This window comes from Lampris incognitus, chromosome 6 (genome assembly GCF_029633865.1).
Source record: "Lampris incognitus isolate fLamInc1 chromosome 6, fLamInc1.hap2, whole genome shotgun sequence".
Taxonomy (NCBI): Eukaryota; Metazoa; Chordata; class Actinopteri; order Lampriformes; family Lampridae; genus Lampris; species Lampris incognitus.
Window position 1 is genome coordinate 48782942 of NC_079216.1, and position 21888 is coordinate 48804829.

Genomic DNA, 21888 nt, shown 5'->3' on the forward strand with positions numbered 1-21888 from the left:
GTCCTTTTGAAGTCCAGAAAGTCCTGAGCCCGGCAGCTGTTCGGCTGAAGCTGCCTTCCTCCATGCACATTCATCCTGTCTTCCACGTCTCTCGAGTTAAGCCCGTCTCCAGCAGTCCTCTTATGCCCCCGGTTCCTGAGCCTCCGCCTCCGGAATTTGTAGATGGTCATCCTCAATGGAAGGTCCGCCGGCTGCTTAAAGTCCGGCGCTGCGGCCGCGGGTTCCAGTATCTCGCGGACTGGGCAGGTTATGGACCTGAGGAGCGCAGTTGGATTTCGCGGAAGCTCATTATGGATCCCTCTCTCCTCGCCGACTTCTACCGTGCCCACCCGGGGGCGCCAGGTCAGTCGCCAGGTGGCTCCCGTAGAGGGGGGGGGGGGGGTACTGTTACGTCTCGCCGCTCCACACCCGCTCTGCAGTGTAACCTTGGCCAAGGCTCAACGTCTCCCCGCTCTGCAGCGTAAGCGTACCCGGAGCTCTGCCAACTCCACCTGATGCCTGTTTCCTCGTTACCCCTCCACTCACCTGTTGGCAATCACCTCCCTATATCTGGCTGTGTCACTCTCAGCTTGTGGCCAGTTCGTGCCGTTCCCTGGGAGAGTACTTGTGCTTGTCCTGCTCATCGAAGTTTGTTTACTTCCCTGGAGATTTCTCTGTTGGACCTTCCTCGTTGCTCCCCTTCCCCTGTGCGCTGCTTTCCGTTTACGAAGAGGATTTCTTCACTCCAGCGTTGCTGTGATTTTCCGTTCTCCTTTGGTATCCTCCTGTTTACCCCCCCCCCCCTCCTGCCTGGATTAAGGGCCGACTCCACTGTTCCCGGATTAAAGGGCGACTCCACGGTTCCCGGCTTAAAGGTGGACTTCGCGTTTCCTGGTGAGAGTGGACTTCCTGAGTTTTCTCTTCAATAAATTAGCCTGTTGGTCCCGCTATATTGTGCCTTCTGTGTTTGTGCTCTTGGGGTCGGGTGCAAACCCTAACACAACACAAAGGACAAAAACACATATCCAAAAACTACAAGAATACACATATCCAAACTAACACATAGATCTAAACTAGAAAAAAAAATCTCTGTCCAGAACGAACGCCAGCCAGGATGACTGTTGGAACTGCTGGTCTCACAATGTGTAAATCAATGTGTAAAAAAAACCCCAACTTATATCAGTATAGTATTTGGGGTTGATGACATTGGTTATCTCCCTATAATACACTAAAATTACTACACTGATACCACCACACAGAATTCTAATACTAAAATCATAAAATATACTGACTACATATACAGTAAGTCAGTGTTAACGTAAACAATAGCAGGACATATCTATATATCTCTATCTATATATAGATACACACACTCACTGGCCACTTTATTAGGTACACCTTGCTAGTACCGGGTTGGACCCCCTTTTGCCTTCAGAACTGCCTTAATCCTTCGTGGCATAGATTCAACAAGGTACTGGAAACATTCCTCAGAGTTTGGTCCATATTGACATGATAGCATGACGCAGTTGCTGCAGATTTGTCGGCTGCACATCCATGATGTGAATCTCCCGGTCCACCACATCCCAAAGATGCTCTATTGGATTGAGATCTGGTGACTGTGGAGGCCATTTGAGTACAGTGAACTCATTTTCATGTTCAAGAAACCAGTCTGAGATGATTCAAGCTTTATGACATGGCGCGTTATCCTGCTGGAAGTAGCCATCAGAAGATGGGAATACTGTGGTCATAAAGGGATGGACATGGTCAGCAACAATACTCAGGTAGGCTGTGGCGTTGACACGATGCTCAATTGGTACTAAGGGGCCCAAAGTGTGCCAAGAAAATATCCCCCACACCATTACACCACCACCACCAGCCTGAACCGTTGATACAAGGCAGGATGGATCCATGCTTTCATGTTGTTGACGCCAAATTCTGACCCTACCATCCGAATGTCGCAGCAGAAATCGAGACTCATCAGACCAGGCAACGTTTTTCCAATCTTCTATTGTCCAATTTTGGTGAGCCTGTGTGAATTGTAGCCTCAGTTTCCTGCTCTTAGCTGACAGGAGTGGCACCCGGTGTGGTCTTCTGCTGCTGTAGCCCATCTGCCTCAAGGTTCGACGTGTTGTGCATTCAGAGATGCTCTTCTGCATACCTCGGTTGTAATGAGTGGTTATTTGAGTTACTGTTGCCTTTCTATCAGCTCGAACCAGTCTGGCCATTCTCCTCTGACCTCTGGCATCAACAATGCATTTTCGCCCACAGAACTGCTGCTCACTGGATATTTTCTCTTTTTCGGACCATTCTCTGTAAACCCTAGAGATGGTTGTGCGTGAAAATCCCAGTAGATCAGCAGTTTCTGAAATACTCAGACCAGCCCGTCTGGCACCAACAACCATGCCACGTTCAAAGTCACTTAAATCACCTTTCTTCCCCATTCTGATGCTCGGTTTGAACTGCAGCAGATCGCCTTGACCATGTCTACATGCCTAAATGCATTGAGTTGCTGCCATGTGATTGGCTGATTAGAAATTTGCGTTAACGAGCAGTTGGACAGGTGTGCCTAATAAAGTGGCCAGTGAGCGTATATACGTGTATATATAGAGAGCGAGAGCGAGTCCCCCCCCCCCCTCGGAAACTGTCAATGGTGTTGATAAAAGTGCTCAACAAATGAGGAGCGGAATATTTAGATCTAATATATATATATATATATATATATATATCGCCTGTAAATAGCAGGACTTTACCTACCAGGGGCTCTCTGAGAGACGAAATGGAGGAGGGGGTCACATTGCTCTCTGAACTCGTCAAACCAAAATCCTGATACTTGTCCTGGGTTTCACATGCTAATACCATTGGATCGTTGGAGAGAAGCCCCCTTTCACGCCATGTTTGTTCCAGCTCTCTTTCAGCTCTCTATACCCAACACTTCCACAATGTTATCTGCTTGTTTACACTGAAGTTGATGTGATGTGTTGACATTGTAGTATTTGCATTTGTTTTTCGATATATTAATTACCTCAGCTTCATAAAGCAGCTACAGTGCAGTAAATATTCGTTTCAATTGGTGGCTTGTTCGACTAATGTGTCAAACTCAACAAGTGGACTGTGTAAATGCTGGAATCTGTAAGACCCAATCACACTAACACCATTCCCAGAAAAATGATGTGCCAATGCCCAGGGAGATAGCCGTGCCGTACTCAGGATCAATTTCCTAGGATGTCCTGGACCCTTTCACGCCACTGGTGATCCCAGTAAAAACAAACCTGTTTCCAGACCCCCCGAATCTCCAAACTATAACTGGCTGTGGTGGTGATTCATGGCATCTGGAAACCCAACTATAAAAACCCAGGATTTCAGAAGTGAAAGGGAAATAAGAGAACTATAGTATTCCTTATTTTGCCATATAAAACATAGACAGACAAAAAACAAACAAACAAACAAACAAAAAAACTTGCAGTTGTCATCTGGAGAGCCAACTTCCCAAATCTGGTTACCCACATTCTGTCTTTTTTTTTTATTTTGCTCTTACAATGGAGTTACAAGTATAAAGACACAGTAACACAATATGAAGCATGAAACTATTATTTTTAAAGCATGTCTTTTTGTTTCCAAAGTTTGCGTTTGTTCGTATTATAGAATGTGTTCATAGTAAACACATTATAGAAAAGTGCTCTGTTTTTTACAGCTGTTAAAAGAGAAATTTCATTGCTAATAATTTTTATGTCAAGTAAGTGTTGACTGTCTATGTGGTCTTTTATAACTATAACCACTATGATGCAATTCATTTTGACAGAGAAATCAACATACTCCTGCCAAAACAGCTGTTCCACATTGCCTACATGTACCAGCATGCATTGCATTAGAGTTTCTCAACAGCCGAGGTTAGAAAATGAACACCAATCTGATTTGTAGATCTTCTGCCATCCATCGACTGACATCGATGGAGGGCAGAAGTAAGCCGAGAGGAGGCTATGGCGATAGACAACATTAACTATTGCATAGGTTATAGATATGCCACTGCTACAATTATGGAAATATGGTTGAATATTGGTGAAATTTCCCCTCAAAGCAAACTCTCTTGCACTTCATGACAACAGAGTTTGCTCAACAGCAGAAAAATTGTAGTTGTCCACCGTCGTTTGTATTTCCAAGGTTTAGTTGGACAGTACTGAAAATTGATTGTCCCTGATCTCCGGACAACCAACTTGCTAACAGACAACATGCTTTGTTTTACAACATGTAACCAGGACAAGGACGTCAGGGTAGCATTTCCTGACAGCCTTGAACTTCTCCCTTACACTTTAATACTAATTCACAGATACATGTTACATGTGTGAACCCAGTGTAAACGGGGACTTTACCTCTCTGTCAGCCTCTTCTTCCTTACTGAAAGTAAAGCATTGGTTCTTCTGTAGGAGAGGAGCAAAAAAGATGGAGAAGGAATATGAGCCGTATGTGCAGAAGGGGAAGTGGAGAAAATGAGGCGATAATGAAGAGCACATCACGAAAAATAATGGTACATGGAAAAAAAAGGGGGGAAAGTGGAGGAGTAGATGAGAAAAGAGAAAGAAGAGGAGGAGTAAGAGAAAATTGTCAAACTTTAATGAAATTACCAGAAACGTAATGAAGAGATCATATACTGTTTTAAAAGCCCATTCCAGTGAAAAACAATTTACTGGCCATCTTGGCAGTCTGGGGATATCCAGGCTGTACCTAATTGTGGCCATGCAGCTGGTATGTTGCTGTGATGCTGAGCTGCACGTTTCTGGGTTTTGCTAAGAGCAGTCCAGTGCGGTCGGATTTGTCTGAACCACAGCAGACTATTTGTGTATTGCGCTGTCTAATCCTATTGCCTCCCAGATTAGTTCCCTCACAGCTAAAAGCCCTTTGGCTAGAGAATCAAACATCCCACAGGACTGACCCAGTGGGTGGAAAACAGAAATACAGCTTCTGGCACAAGAAGACAATTTATTTTACTATATGAATTTGGAAGAAAACAGAAAAGTTTTGCCGAAAATACCTTTATCTAAAATAGGATTCATTAACTGATAACAATCAGCTACTTTTTGTGTGACTGTAACAAAAAGGTTGTGCCATGTTATTCAAGTAGAAGGCCAAAGGTTGCAAGGCTCAAACATGCAGCTCTTAACACACAAAAGGGAAGGCACAAAAAAAAAAAAATGAAATGGCAGAACAAACAAATACAAAGTCGGCACCATAAAGCCTGGAGGGCGATCTCCATTTCAAAAGCCAAATCACACAGGGATAGCTGAAGAAATCTTGTAAACCAAACAAGGAAAACAAACTAAATATTATGTGAAAACCAGGGGTATATTATAAACAACCATTTGATTTTATTTCTTTGTTGTGCCATTTTGTGTTTTGCTCTGTGTCGTTCTCCTGTATATCGTGTTGGCTTCTTTGTTTTACAATTAAAATTTCGAAGACTTTTTACCATATTTGGTCAAACTCTTTACACAGCCTGACAGCTATCAAGTAAGTAGATGCACTGAGGAAAAAAATCCCTGCTCCTTATCAGCCAATCAGGAGCTTGCTTGTAAGCCCATGTCTCCATTGATCCTTACTTGTTGCCAATCAGTTTGTGCATTCATGAAGCTCTTAGGAAAAGTGAGGGGGTGGATTCTCAAAATATAGCTAACTCTTGCTAACTTCCACCCAGGATCACGCACCACCACTTTAATTGTGATGAAGTAATGTTGAACAACACCGTTCCTTAGTTAAAAAATGTCACATAGCCCCACAAACACAGTCAACATACTGTTGAGAATTTGGAGATATGCCCATCAGCCTCTCTGCAAGCCTTTGCAACCGATAAACCCTTACTCCATGTTGCGTTGCAGAGACTTCTGTGCAGTATTAGGAAAGTGATAACCTTGTTGACTCAACAAGCTGAGAATGATGCTGCCAGTAATGACTATTTTTGGAGTGATAGTTGCAGAGAATACGATAAGTGGCAGCTGTCACAGGTGAGGACTTAAGTGCAGCTTCCAAAAGGGCCCTGCGCTCCATTCAAGAGTACATTCAACTGCCAGCTAGCAAGGGTGTAAGCCGACTGAAAATACCCATCCCAATCACGAGCGTAATTCATCTCCTAGGGCTAAAGATGAGTATCATCAAGACTGTTAAAACATTTCAGGTGTAACAGCACACAACCCACAGGCGTATGGTAATACACAACGCTTCGTAGGTTGCTTATTCCTTTGCGATAGATGCATGCTTTTAATGTAGCCATATAGTAAATACGATTAACAAGCTATAGTATCCTCTTTTTATAGCCATATATTTTGATCCATTCTCTCTTACGCACACACTATGATTGCACAGTTGATTACAACAAACTTAGAACTGAGAAATATTACCATGTTTATATTTCATTGTGTGCAAAAATTAATTTTGCTTTTACCTGTAGCATCATAAGAAGGTGCATATGTCAGAAAACAATCACGTGTGCATTGCATTTCGACATGTGTGACGGTGTCAATTACATTTTGTATAGGCACCAATTCTGTTCCAGAGGAAATGGCAGATGTAAAATGTGCTGCGTATCTGCTGCTTTTCTATTTCAGTGTGACTTGTTCTTGTTTTTTTTTTTTTAAATCATTGCTGGACGAGGTCAGGATTCAAGCAGAACAACACCTTTAACCCCTTAATGATCTCTTTCTAATGCAAAGTTTTTTTTTCTGTCGCCCCCACCCAAAAATAAACAAACAAATAAATGAATAAATACAAAAAAGATAAAGAAAATTCCCATAGTCCAGTTACACTGAGTTGTCAATTGAGAATGAGTCACATATTGCAACACAAGACAGGAGGAAAATAATAAATGAAATGAAACAAAGATCAAGAGCTCGATTCATGCTGTCAATACTGCGAGCTACAAGGCATTCACACAAAACACTGCACCAGGACATCTGTCGGGTAAATGGTGTGAACTCATCTGGTACCTTCAACAGGCTTCAGCCTCAACTTGGCAATGTGCAACGTCTTCCTGACAAGGTACAGTTAAATCATCTGACATATTCTCCTAAACTTTTGTCACTAATTGAAAAACCTGTCAGCACATCCATCTGTGTATGTTTCTGTCTTGAGCCAGTGGGTAGATCTGTCATGTCATTCTCTTCGGATTTCAAATCTGTTTTGAACCTTAAGAGGTAATAATGGCAAAGTAAAGCCAAATAATTCAGTCTAACCCCACAATCATGTCAGAAATGGGTTATGATCTAAGCATATAGTACTAAGCATTGTAATGTCACCACGTGATGTAAAAATTCTGCAAAAAAAAAAGCTCTGTGACATTATTCTGAGGTATGGACATCACTACACCATATGGTTCACAAACCAAACACATCTGAAAATGTATGAATGGATTATGAGAATCATATTGTGACATGATCAAATGATGTGACAGTTCCACAAAATAGGCTCTGTGACATGCCTGTGGGCTCAGACGGCAACTTGTGGCTTTGGTTTGACACCATTACCTCATATAGTTCAAGAATTAGGCCTATATAGATTTTAACAGGATAAGCCAATGATGATAAGCCTTAAAACATGTGCCAGTTCTACAAAAATAAACTGTGTGAGATGATTCTGGGGTCAGATCGAATCGTACTGTAAGGCTATGGCCTGACATCATTACGTCATGCATTTCAAAAGTTTCTATAGATTTGTAAATGGCTGCACCGATCTCCACTACGTAGACTGACAGGTTGGCGAATTGTGTGGGAGGATCAGAAAATAAGGTTCTGGTAGGATCAAATCCCAAACCAGCTTGGGGAAATCCATACATAGTGTGATGTTCAGTATTAGGGGAATACACCTTTCATTACACATAGGAACTCTAATTGTATGGAAAACCAGAGTGTAACAAGCTGTGGCGGACATTTGCTCTCGGGGAAATGATAGGTAGAATATCCATTAGTCAAGCGACTGTAGACGCCTAAACTACGTAACACCAGCGTAACTCCGTAGGGCCGCACAAGAAGCTTTTTCTTTACTATTGTGGTGAGATGGAAAGATATCAGTAATTATTAGTGTTGTTGTTGTTGTTGTTCACTGGCGAGTCTCTGCAGCGACCTATTAATAATGATTAATGTGTACCTCTTTAATGAAGATCTGTAGCGCGGCCAAAGCCGCGTCTTGGTCCCCCGTCTCCACCTGCTGTATGATGACGTTTAAATCCATCTCCACTGCTCTTCAAAGTGCTCGAGCCTCGGCCGACCGTCTTTTGTAAAAATCAGATGGGCCTTCGACTGGCGGAACCGACACCAATTCCCATATAGACGCACACCCACTTTGACCGGCTGCCGTGTGATCCTCCAGACTCAACAGCTTTGGGGATGAGGCGATTAGATTAACGGGCAGGATTTGTGTAAATCTATCTACCTACGACTACCGCAAGGCATCTTGGGACGTGTAGTTAGGTAAAGATAAAACGTCATCAGCGTTGCTTGACCCCATGAGTGCACGCGTTGCTTTTAAATCGGGTTATTTTGATGTGTATGTAGTTTCAAAGAAACGAAGTTTTAGTTACAGTATAGCACGTAAGGGTGAATGTACCAGTGGCAGCACACTTGGAAGTATTTGCTAACGGGTTGGAAATGGTGGGCCTCGCCAGTCATGTCCCAAATGAACAGTTTAAACATTTTTTTAAGTTAGACGACCTCTTGTGGTCATCTTGAAAACTGCAGACGACGCGATTCGCTCGACATGGGACTCACTGTTCGTCTGCGTTGTCTTGAAAATGTCATCATGTACCTCTCACATTTTACATTCACTTACCTGTTATTATTCTCTCTTCCACCTTTTCCTCATCCATCAGGCCACACTTACTGTTTTTCACAAGTCTCATTTAGTTTCCCTAAACACGGTTTTGTTAAAAATCTAAATTCTGATGCACTAAAACTAAAATACAGCTGTCACTTCAATGTTGGTGCGTGGAGAAGAAGAAGAATTTGGTGTACCACATTCTACATGTGTGTAAGGTTGACATCTTTCTTAACTTTCACCACCCAGTGAACTCTATCTTTATCACTAACCTCTGTAAATATTGTTACATTTTAGATCTCAGATTTTATTTTAACTTTACATTTTAATGTTGTTTTTAGCTTTTTTGAGGTCAGCCTGATGCACAAGCATTTCATTGCCAGTGATGTCTGCTATCATTGTATTGTAATGCATTTGATAAATAAAATGGAAACTTCACAAAAATGAATCAGTTTTACATATTTAGTTGCTAACTGCCTTTTTGTATTGTTTTTCTCTTGAGGCAGAAATGATGTAGGTAAGTTTTCAAGGATCTAGCCCTGTGGTTTTGGTGAGTGTGGGGCATAAAAGAAGTAAACCAACCACCACTGATGGGTTCAGAGCTCTGACACCCCGTCTTCTTTTCTTTCACACTACATTCAAGTTATTTACACTCTACAAATCCAAGTTCATCCACAACAACACACACCGTCCATCAGCTCCCAGCCCACAACCAGGCACAAAACAGATAAAAGCCATTATGTTAAATATTACCATTTATGTGTCATTAACTTTAGCAGTAGAGGTGCTACAATTTTACCAAAGCTTACAAACATCTTAAACCTATGCAAATATATTGTTGCAACTTAATACATCTTCAAATAGGACAGAGGAGGCAATCCAAATGGGCAAGTAAAAAAAAACCCCAATCAAACAAAAACACAAATATACGTGAACATTTAGTTAGTGGATGAGTATATATTAGGGGAAATGCCAGTGTGAAGTTATGGTGATCAGAGATGGTAGCTGTCAGTCAGTCCATCACACCTACCTAACCATGTCTTAAATTACAACACCGCTGTATGGCTTTGCCCCCAGCATCTCTTTCTAATGACTGTTGCCACCTGAAGTCTCCAGAACACCATATCGAAAATCTCTTTTCACCCCTTGAACTGTGGCCGTGCGTCCTACAATGGAGATCAGACAGTTAAAAAAATCCAGTAGCTATTAAATTTACAGCAAAATGCGATTCAGAGCTTAGAAAGAATCCTCGTCTTTGCTTTATTTTTGGCAATCGAGTGTTGAAATGTCATCTTCAAGTCCACTTCTACTGGCATTACACAGTTCCTATGGTTCTTTCAATGAGCAGGCCCCACATAGGCTAGGTTAATAGCCAACACATCATAAAACATGCCGAAACAAACAGTGTCTTTAACAACATCTGATTCTCTCTCTCTCTCTCTCTCTCTCTCTCTCTCTCTCTCTCTCTCTCTCTCTCTCTCTCTCTCTCTCTCTCTCTCTCTCTCTCTCTCTCTCTCTCTCATCTATACAAACAGAACGGCAGCTTCTTGAAAGATAGATCTGTTTCCTGACCCCCTGACTGATTTTGCATCATATTTTCCATTGAAACCAGAAAACTACTCCAGCATTACTCAACAGATGTGCACTAGGCATGCATTAAAAGCAGTCATGAACCACCATTCAACAAGCACAGAATGAGTCAGACGTAAGAGTATAGTATTTTTTCTGCGTATGTGTGTGTCCCTGAGAGGAAAACAACAAAGAAAAAAGCAGCTTATCAGACCAGTCCTTCCCAATGCTCACTCTGCAGCCGGCAGTCAGCATCGAATTAGATGTTGATGCCACAGGTGTGGGTGGGTGTGGGGAGGTCATGCCCCTTCTTCTCGCTTGTCCTTTTGGTTTCCGTGGTAACTGAGCATGGCTGTTGGCATTGCTGAACCTGTCGAAGGCTGGTCTCCAACAGCAGCTCAATTTGCTGCTGACATGCTCTTATACAGCTCTGAATGAAGCAAGTAAGAGAGAATGTCATTCAAATGAATTCAGTTCATTTTATTCTGCAGGATTTACAAGCGTCCACTTCGATATATAGACTATCAGCAGCAAGTTGTTGCCCTCACCTGGCAAAGTGTTCGATGGCCTGGGAACCGAGGCATTCGGCTGGGCGATATATTGATGTCGTATCGACATCGTGATATCAGGTTGGATGTTATATGGGATTTTGGCTGACATAACTTAAATACTCTCATTCCCTGGCAGTAACGTGCAGTGAGGTCCATGGCTGGGTAGGCAGTGAACTATATTTATTTGTGCCAGAGAGAGGCACCAGCAGACTCTGCCTCAGCAGCCCACATTCAAGAATGCTAGCTTTGGGAGCAAGCCATCCTGAATAGGGCATGCCTTTTAATGATAAAATAAGTTTTACGTGATTTATCAAAATATTTTTTTCAACAATTTTAACAAATTAAAGTTAGAAAAATAAATGAATAATGAATAAATGTATATATATATATATATATATAGTATATATATTTTACTATCGTGATGTTTCTTTTTTTTTAAATTATTAGCCTGGGTGAGGCATCACCTACCCTGCTTCCCCTGACTGCACATCACTGCTCCCTGTTCTTCAATGCTGCCTTACTGTAAAGTGACGCAATTTTCTGAACCTATTGGACCATTTTAGCTAAATGCAATGAATGACAAATGCCTCTACAAGCTTGGTCATCATATCCACATTTCTAGTAATCGTATCACAAAATATTCTTGTGGGTGAATACCTTATGAAAGCATCGACAGTCATCCTTAAAATATCTTCATGCTATCTTTATCGAGATATTCGGTCAAAATTATTGTGATACTCGATTGTGTCAATGTCTCCCAGTCCCATTAATGAAAATCAGACTGTTGAATTCCCTTAACAGATGATGTTTTGGAGATGTGTCCTGTGTGGAAGCTAAGACTGAGGTAAATGAAAAGCTGGACTAATTGATAGATATACCCACCACGTCAGTTCTGATGATCCGTGCCAGCTGCTGAGTCACGGTCTGCGATGTAATCACATTACCCATAATCATAATGTGCAAACCTTCCATAGCTGCTATCACACTGCCTGCTGCAACCATGGATGGAGGCCCGGCTATGAATTTAACATCTATGGAGGAGATCAGCAATCAAAGATCTCATTCAAGTAGCAGTGGGTGACTGTTGGACTTTGGTAATGTCTTTTATGTCACTGCCACAAAGACAAGGGGCATTTGTTTTTATTTATTTATTTATTTCTATTTTACAGTTTATAAGCCATAGCTAAAAACACTATCACAGAAAAATGATAGGTATGTTCACAGACAAGGTAAAGTAAAATTTCCATACAAAGTGTGCTACAAACAATCCCTATATATTGCCCAGGAGGTTTCATGAACTTGATCCAAACGGCAATGGTGTCATTCTACCATAGCCATCACACTATGTGACCAAATCGAATTTAATGATTTGTTAAAGCAAAAAAGTTATGTGGTGCCAATTTAACTTTGTGGATTTTTTTTATATTATAAAACACAAAAAAGGGGGAAAATCTGAATTAATTTAACATTTGGTAAAAGTGAAGCCATTTCTTTAGCATAAATAGAGAAACTGTTTTCAAACCTTGAAGGGTACGCCAAAAGGTTGGAGAAAGGCGATACAAGGAGAGATGGAGGGCAGCAAAACATAGACATGGACTAACCCCCCATGTCCATGTCTATACTGTACCTACCTGTAGCGCACAGTGCCACAAAGGTGTGAACATGCTTTCTGAGTGTCGGTCTGCTCTCTCTCTTGTGTGGCAGCTGACACAGGAAGTGGTCAATGAAGGCAAGAGGGGTCACGGAGGACAGGTCCCACTTCAGTCTGTTCAAAACCAGCAGCTCCATTTGCTGTGAATCAAAGGAGAGCGTGATGGTGATGAGAAGTGAGAGTAAGGCATAAACTAAAGTCAAAAGGGAAGCGCACGAGGAAGAAGGGTATTGAATAATTTAAGTAGAGGAAAAAAACAAAAAAAAAAGTAAAAGAGTTAGTGTTGATCTTTGGCATGTTATGACATCATTTCTCCACTGGAGGCGCAGAATGATCCTCAATCTGCAGGCATGTTGATGTCATACCATACCCAGTATTTGATTGATTATTTGATTTTAAATACAAATCTATTTGTTCATACATCAATTTTGAATACATATTCAATTACATACTAGGATTCTGGAATGTCCTTTTGGCTGATGTAAGAAAAAAAAATCTATCCGCATCAACATATTTGCAGAAATGATAAATACAGGAATAATTGCTGTATTTTAAAATACTTGGTTATGGTGCCATGTGTTACAGAACAAATAAACAGAACTATTTTTGAAACCTTTATTATGGATACAGCACAATGCTTCAGCACACTGTCAAACCAAGTAACAACATGGAAAAGAGAAGGCACAACCCAGACACTACTGATATACGTCTTTTAGATCGACCAAGACGGTCATTATGACCGTTTTGGATTTTCAAAGTTTGATAACTTCGTGAAAAACAAAAAAAGATACAGACCTGCCTCTCCCTGAATTCTCCTAAAATTGCATATGTTTGCATTTAAGATGAGTTTTACATCAACTGCACAAAAAAAACGTTATAAAATCTGTCTAAAGCGACCATGAGCGGTCATCATGGCCGCTTGTAATTTGCACGTGATCGTGTGCGTCATGTCACTATTTATGACGTGTTTGGTCTCATCATTTCCTTCGCGAAGTTCTTTGCTCGGTCCTGGACACAAAAAAAAGAAAGAAAAAAGGAAAAAGCTAGCCTTCTCCCGTGCAGAGAAATAGTCTAAATTTGATTTTTGGTTATTGCCAACATGTCTGGTTACAGACGCCGTTACAGACGCACCATGACTACCACCGACGCGTTGCAGTATTTACAGGTGTTGGACAGCGGCCATTTTAATGTGTATGAAAAATAGTAATACAAGTTGTTAAAATTTTGATTTTGGTGTCAGTTTCTTAACAGCCATAATGTAGCGAATTGGGGGGGACAACACAACCAGAAGAACTACCGCGGCCGGAACGCGAACCCGTATCGCCCGCACCGCAGGAGACATCGCTAACCGCTAGACTAAAGGGTCAGACTCGCGAGCCAGTGGCCAGCGTGTCTTCTTATCCATGCACGTTACACTACCCCCCTCCTTCGGGAAGCGCGTCCCCGCGCTTAAGCATATCAGCTCCTTCACGCCTCAGGGCGCATGCGCTTCCGATGGCCTTACGGTCGCTCCATCCCACTTCTGACACCAATGTAGCGAATTCGGGGGGACAACGCAACCACAGGAACTGCCGCGGCCGGGACGCGAACCCGTATCGCCCGCACCGCAGGAGACATCGCTAACCGCTCGACTAAAGGGAGCGACCGTAAGGCCATCGGAAGCGCATGCGCCCTGAGGCGTGACGGAGCTGATATGCTTAAGTGTAACGTTTAGTGTTACGTGCATGGATAAGTAGGCACGCTGGGCGCTGGTTCGCGAATATGATCCTTTAGTCGAGCGGTTAGCGATGTCTCCTGCGGTGCGGGCGATACGGGTTCGCGTCCCGGCCGCGGCAGTTACTGCGGTTGCGTTGTCCCCCCGAATCGCTACAATGCTAACTTATGTAATGCATCAATTGGGTATTTATCTTGACAGAATATAGAGTTTAAAAATCGTAGCGGTCAAAATGACCGCCCAAGGTCATTATATTATTTTTTAAGTTCCGTCGTGGTTTGGGACTGTTTCAGTATTTGTTTTCACTTTTTTTTTACATTTCACGTTGTATAGGCCTTGTTACGTTTGTTAGATTAGCGACATGTGTTTTCCGTTTTGTTTTTCAGGTAATATTTTCACTTTTTCAATTTTGCTATTTAAGTTGTTTAAATTGTTTAAAATGGTATTATAGTTGTTAAAATGTTAATTTTGGTGTCAGGCGTTTCCTAACAGACATGCTAACATATGCAATGCATTAACAGAATATAGAGTTTAAAAACCGGCGGCCATTTTGACCGCCCATGGTCGTTTTAAGTAGGAGTGAAATCCCGGTTGTTCCAGTGTTAAAGGTTCACAAGTACCATCCTAACTCCAAAAAAGAAGTTTTGAACAAAAGTCATATTCTAAAGTATGAATTTTGTTTTAAGTGGTCAATCTCCTACTCAATTAACTCAACAGATGCATTAACATAAGAGATGGACAGAGAGGTACCAGTAGCTGAGCCGGGGTAATGGAGCTGTCTGTATAATAACAGAGCTGGTCAGTGGTAAGCGGTGTGCTTTCCTTTATCTTGGAGGCCAGGAACACACAGGCAGCTCCCAGCAGCTGGAGGTGGCTTTTCTTGGTCGGCTCCACAGACAGGAACCTGTCCAAGTAGTTCACAGCAAGCAGGAAGACCTCCTCCTCACACCTCCGCTCTTCACAAACCTGCAAGGACACGAGAAGTGAGCCAGAAATAATGATTAGTGTTATTTTTATTGCATTCATGCTAATTGGTTACATTATTGTTGAGCATAGAATTATATATAATAATATATATAATATATATTATTGATTCAATTTGATTTATTTTAATTTAATTTATTATATGTATATATATGTATGTGTGTGTGTGTGTGTGTGTGTGTGTGTGTGTGTGTGTGTGTGTGTGTGTGTGTGTGTGTGTGTGTGTGTGTGTGTGTGTGTGTATACAATGACTGCTGGGATAGGCTCCAGCATCCCCGCGACCATGAGAGCAGGAGAAACGGTTTGGATATTGGATAATGGATGGATGGATATAGGATATAATAATTTATAGAATAATAGGATTACGAGCGAGTATATTAGAGGGACAGCTCAGGTTGGACGGTTTGGAGACAAAGCAAGAGAAGCAAGATTGAGGTGGTTTGGACGTGTGCGGAGGAGAAATGCTGGGCCAGGGAAGAGGAAAAGAGGATGGCCAAAGAGGAGGTTTATGGATGTGTTGAGGGAGGACATGCAGGTGACTGGAGTGACAGAGGAAGATGCAGAGGAAGGGAAGAAATGGAAACGGATGATCCGCTGTGGCGACCCCTAACGGGAGCAAGCGAAAGTAGCGGTAGAGTGTTGAGCATAGTAAACAAGAACAGACATCAAAACTTCTGAACTGTGAGAGAGAGAGAGAGAGAGAGAGAGAGAGAGAGAGAGAGAGAGAGAGAGAGAGAGAGAGAGAGAGAGAGAGAGAGAGAGAGAGAGAGAGAGAGAGAGAGAGAGAGAGAGAGAGAGAGAGAGGAAGAGGAAGCTGCGACAGATCCTCACCAAATACAGGCTCAGTGACCACAGTCTAAGCCATTGAAAAGGGGAGACATAAAAAGACGTGGTTGCCAAAAGAGCATCGAACATGTGGTCAGTGCATGACAGATGAGGTGGGACCAGAGGTGCACTTCCTTCTTAAATTTGAAAAACAGCGACGGGCTTTTGTCAAGGAGCTGGAACACGTGACTCCAGAGTACCAGGAAATGGACGACGCAGGTAAACTGCGGGTGGAGGGGGGGGGGCAGCGGCGAGCATTGCAGCAACATTTATATTTTCCTGCCACAACCTGAGAGACAATGGGTGACGCCACCTATTGCTACTGTTGCTGTTGGATATCTTAATGCTGTTATTATAATCATTGTTGTTGTTGTGTTGTTGTTTTAAATGCTTTGGCAATATGTACACAAAGGTATGTCATGCCAATAAAGCACATATTGAATTGAGAGAGAGAGAGAGAGAAAGAGAGAGAAAGAGAGAGAGAGAGAGAGAGAGAGGAGAGAGAGAGAGAGAGAGAGAGAGAGCTTCCTCACATTCAAACGAATCAGTCGATCGTTAACCTCCAGAGTCAGTTATGCAACACATAAGTTTGGTTATCATTACAGGAGGAAGGTCGAAATCAGAGTAAGTATGACCTGATTACGGCACATCTGTTTTTCCTCTATGAAACATCTTATTCTCACAGAGACCTGACGCAAGAAACAACCAATATAACCAGTCAGGTGGTTTACGTAGTACTGCGGAGTGAAAATGCAGCGTTGTGATCGATTGTGTCCACTGTATGTCACGGCAGTGTCAGCTGTCCTAACAATACACAAGTGCAAGACTTAACTTTCCACTTTTATCGCAAATACAGAGTTACCCGGTGGGAGACAGGCGTTTATTTCCCTTGCTGGTTTTAATGACGGGACCGTGAGTCATGACGAGCTTTATTAGATGAGTTCGTCACGTCATCCATAATAAACCTCCATAACGTTTACTATGCTGCGACATTTACCCGGAGGTTTTCTGGAGCATCTCTCCTTCACGGAGCGAATCTTGTTTTTGTTAAACGCGTAAATCAGTACCTCTGCACACGCACGGACAAGACTTATTCTATTGAAGCGTTAAAAATGCTGAGGAGCAGGACGCAGCCTTCCTCACTCAATCCTTCACCTCTTATACGTAGCTTACTCCTCACCTCCAACATCCAGGTCGAGACCGTCCTCCTCATGAGAGGACCAATCTCTTGTTGGACCCGGGTGAAGTAGTCCGCAGCCGGCGCGTAGTTGTCTTCTGCGCGCAGCAGCGCTCCCACAACCCGCTCGTTTAACAGGTTGGGGTCCTCGTGGGCCCTCCGGGGGCAGTCTGCCTCGCGGCAAACCAGCTGCATCTCCCTCCACTCCAGTGGGTTTCAACTCTGTTATCTCTCTCTCTCTCTCTCTCTCTCTCTCTCTCTCTCTCTCTCTCTCTCTCTCTCTCTCTCTCTCTCTCTCTCTCTCTCTCTCTCTCTCTCTCTCTCTCTCTCCCCCCTCTCTTTCGTGAACAAAGCAACGACAGATAGGCTAAAAAACACTGGCTTGTCCGCTGTTTACCAGGTCTCTACGGTTCGATGTCACCGGGGTGCTCGTAAAGGCCGCGGCGTCTATGCAACAGGTCGGGGCTGGCTAAAACAAAACAGGTTTAAATGAACATCCCTAATAGTCCCTCTGACAGACTCTACATCGACTGATGGTGCTGTCCGCGGTGGAGGAGGCGTGTCTTTTTGTCCCTCCCATCCCCTCCACCTCACCTCCATCCCCTCCATCTCACCCCACATCAACTCCATCCCCTCCGCCTCTACCTCCCCTCCACCTCACCGCCATCTCCTCCACCACACCTCCATCCCTTCCACTTCCCCTCTGCCTCACCTCCATCCCGTCCGTCTCTCCCCCATCTCATGTCCATCTCCTCCACCTCACCGGAGCCTCACCTCCATCCCCTCCATCTCACCTCCATTTCCTCCACCTCCCCTCTGCCTCACCTCCATCTCCTCCACCTCGCCTTCATCCCTTCCACCTCCCCTCCCCTCCACCTCACCTCCATCTCCTCCACCACACCTCCATCCCTTCCACTTCCCCTCTGCCTCACCTCCATCCCGTCCGTCTCTCCCCCATCTCACGTCCATCTCCTCCACCTCACCGGAGCCTCACCTCCATCCCCTCCATCTCACCTCCATTTCCTCCACCTCCCCTCTGCCTCACCTCCATCTCCTCCACCTCGCCTTCATCCCTTCCACCTAACCTCAGCCTCACCTCCATCCACTCCATCTCACCTCCATTTCCTCCACCTCCCCTCTGTCTCTCCTCTGCCTCACCTCCATCTCCTCACCCTCATCCCTTCCACCTCCCCTCCCCTCCACCTCCCCTCCATCCCCTCCGCCTCACCCCCACCTCACCTCCATCTCCTCCACCTCCCCTCTGCTCCCCTCCTCCTCAACTCCATTCCCTCCACCTCCCGTCCGCTTCACCTCCTCCTCCCCTCCATCCCCTCCACCTCTCATCCGCCTCACCTCATCCCCTCCACCTCACCCCCGCTTTACCTCTCCACGTCATGTCCATCCCCTCTACCTTACCTCCACCTCCTCCACCACTAACCCACCTCACGTCCATCTCACCTCCACCTCCTCCACCACACCCCCACCTCACCTCCACCCCATCCCTGCAAAGTTAAGCAGCCCAGGTTTGAAATTATCTGAACCATGTTAAAAAAAATCAGATTGTATTTTATTTGCATGTTTCAGTAGCAAACATAGAAACAGACCCAAACATATGTGAAGAAGTGCTCTGCAGCCATGTGGAATTGAGAGGCATGTGTACGTGTGCAGCCACCCCCTTTAACCAAACACTGCACCAGCAGGTTTCAATCACTGACACACCCCCAACAAAAGTAAGCGAAAAAATTAGTAGTGTCTCTAACAAAACATGCATACCACTGGGATGGTGACCATCGCTGTGCAGGGATCAGGGTTGGTTGAAGAGAAAAGGCCGAAAGCTAAAATAAGCAGTCAAATGTCTCCAAGTGTAACTTTTCGACCTATCCAGGCTTGAGGAGCGGAGTGGACTCCTCCATGGTGTACCAATTCCGACACCTCATTTTATAAAATAATCTCAGATGGGCAGTCCATTTCCACAAAATATCTGAACGAACTGAGAATTGCTATGGGGTAAACCCCCAAAAGGGTAAGGACAACACAGTCGGATTTCCAGTCCTGCCCCCAGCTAAGCTTTACCGTAACAGCACCTTGGGTCTCCTCTGCAGGAAAACAAAAATAGTCTCATTTTGAGGAGGCTCTGAGCTGTGTGCCATCCCAAATGAGAAGCATTGGTGTTTGGCAGCTCTAACGGTTCCCATGTCTGAGAGCAGGACAGGAGCAAGGCTGTTCAAACACTTAGTGTCAGGCCCAGACCGAGCCCTGATGAAGGTTAACCCTCCAATGACTGCTGTCAGCTGGGTCCCACTTAGCAGGAGGGGGTCTACACGTGAAGTCACGTGAGATTATTGAAATGGATAAAAGGAAAAAAAATCACTTTTGGTGATATTGCCAGACTTGGGAATTTCTGTAGGCTAACTACCTTAAACATAATTAATAAATGCATTTAAATTTGAAATTTTTAGAAACCTCATTTAAAGCAATATTTGCTCAGGACTAGTATTAACCTCAAGTGATTTAGAAATTACCCCCCAAGTCTGTGTTTCGTGCGGCCCATTAGCATGGAATAAGCAAAGTCTGTATTTTACTTGAATTCACTGACGTTATCCCCCCGGATATGACTGAACATATCAAGGCTCCGCGTAACACCCACTTCCTGTGCACTATTCTCCTCTGCAACCATAAGAAGAAACAAAGCTACTGGACCTTTTTTTTTTTGTCCTGTTGCAATGTTATATCCTTCTCTCACGAAGATGTGTGACTCTTTTTTTTTTTTACATGGTGATTGTGGTCGCGTGGCTCGGGTCCTTGGCTGTTCCGGTGGCGTCTGGACACTGCTTGGCATCCTGCTCATCATATTCTTCATCTACTCATATATTTTCGTAATGTGTGTGTGTGTGGTGTTAGTGCAGATAGCGGGACCGAAAATTAAAGCACTTATGATCCTAATTCTTTTTGGAGGTGGTAGGTATTGTTCCAGAGAGTAAGGGAAAAATCCCAGAAAATTAAAATTATGCACAATTATGCATAAATATGCAAAATATGCATTTTTCTAAAAATGGCTAAAAAAACCACTTTTCTCGGCATTTCAGATGATTCTGAGCATCTTTGATTTTTTCACCTATATAAACATTTTTTTCTGGGACTTAAATGTTTTGGCATTATGTAAATATATGCAATTTTGCAAAAATGCACTTATGATCCTAATTTTTTTGGGAGGTGGTAGATATTGTTCCAGAGAGGACCAGAAAAATAAAATAAAATTAAAATAATTACAATAATTATGCATAATTATGCAAAATATGCATTTTCTAAAAATGGCTAAAAACCACTTTTCTCAGCATTTCAGATGATTCTGAGCATTTGGGGGGAGGGAGTTGGAGTGGGGGGGGGTTTAGGGGCAGGGGGAAGGCGGTTAGCTGGCAGGATGAAGAGGAGGGAGATTTAGACGTGTGGATAACCAAACCGCTACATTGTAGCGGGGTTCTTCTAGTATATTTTATAATTCCGTTATAATTCTGTTATCCTCTTTCAATGTTGTATTCTGCAAATTGTGTAAACACAACATCCATTGCACATTGTCTGTCCTGGGAGAGAGAGTCCTCCTCTGTTGCTCTCCCTGAGGTTTCTTCCTACTTTTTCTCCCTGTTAAAGTTTTTTTTTTTTTTTTTTTTAGGGAGTTTTTCCTTATCTGGTGCAAGGGTCTAAGGGCAGGATGTTGTGTTGCTGTAAAGCCAACTGAGGCAATTTTGTAATTTGTGATACTGGGCTATACAAATAAAATTGACTTGACTTGGACGTGCAAAAAGAGACTCAGTTTAATTGCTGCGTGGGGTGAATCATACTAACCAAAAGCAATTTGACAATATGGTGCACAACCTGAGCCTGTTAAATCTGAATTTGCACCAAAAGTGCTGTCAGAACTTTCATTTATAAGTTCAATTAAGCCTCCATAATTCTCAACTGGGAACAGGGCAGAAAAAAAGGCACGGAGAAAACAGGACCTTCTTGGTGTGAAGGTGACCGTGCTAACCACTGCGCCACCCTGCCACCAATAGTGGTACAGTAAGACCAAAAAAAGGCACTCTTCTCATTTACCACAAGTCAAACGACATCAAAACAGTCAAATCACAGGGATGAAAGCATGTTTCCAATCAAATGGGCATACAGGGTTTGTTAAAAAAAAAGAAGCCAATTACCCAGCAAACATGCCCGTGTGGGCCCACTGTGGGTAGGTGTGGGTTTACTGTGGGGCAATGTGGGCAGGGGCAAACCCGCACTAATCCCACATGGGCCCCATGTGGTTAGGCCATGCGGGGCCCACAGTAGTTTGGCCCTTTGAGGCCCCTATGTGGGCTTATTGTGGGCAAGCCCAACTGTGCTCTTGCCCACAGTAAGCCCGTATGAGCCCCATGTGGGTCAGCCCATGCGGGGCCCACAGCAGTTTTGCCCTTTGAGGCCCCCATGAGGGTTTTCTGTGGGCAACCCACTGTGGTCTCGCCCACAGTAAGCCCACATGGGCCCTCTGTGGGTTAGCCCATGCGGAGCCCACAGCAGTTTTGACCTTTGAGGTCAACCCCCTGTTGACAGTACAGTTAAAACGTTTTAAGATTACAACTGCTTTAGGGTAAGCGGTACTCAAACGTTTTAT

General features: G+C 43.6%; 2 protein-coding genes across 2 annotated transcripts in view; both read right to left on the minus strand.

Annotated features, from left to right (window-relative positions):
* The window catches only part of ric8a (RIC8 guanine nucleotide exchange factor A), a 32831-nt gene extending 24592 nt beyond the window's left edge, over positions 1 to 8239 (minus strand). The window contains exons 1-2 of the mRNA XM_056282272.1: positions 8107 to 8239; positions 4347 to 4394 (exon numbers count right to left, since the gene is read on the minus strand). Of these exons, the coding sequence (XP_056138247.1) occupies positions 4347 to 4394; positions 8107 to 8190 (132 nt within the window). The 5' untranslated portion in view covers positions 8191 to 8239. The remainder of the gene's footprint in view (positions 1 to 4346; positions 4395 to 8106) is intronic.
* Positions 8240 to 9390: 1151 nt separating this feature from the next.
* On the minus strand, positions 9391 to 17438 carry LOC130114233 (G1/S-specific cyclin-D1-like). Its single transcript, XM_056282044.1, has 6 exons — positions 17247 to 17438; positions 15008 to 15223; positions 12524 to 12683; positions 11775 to 11923; positions 10576 to 10771; positions 9391 to 9938 (listed from the first exon to the last, which is right to left on the minus strand). The coding sequence occupies exons 1-5, from the start codon at positions 17436 to 17438 to the stop codon at positions 10601 to 10603; spliced, it is 888 nt and encodes a 295-aa protein (XP_056138019.1). The 3' UTR covers positions 9391 to 9938; positions 10576 to 10600.
* Between the last annotated feature and the right edge of the window lie 4450 nt (positions 17439 to 21888).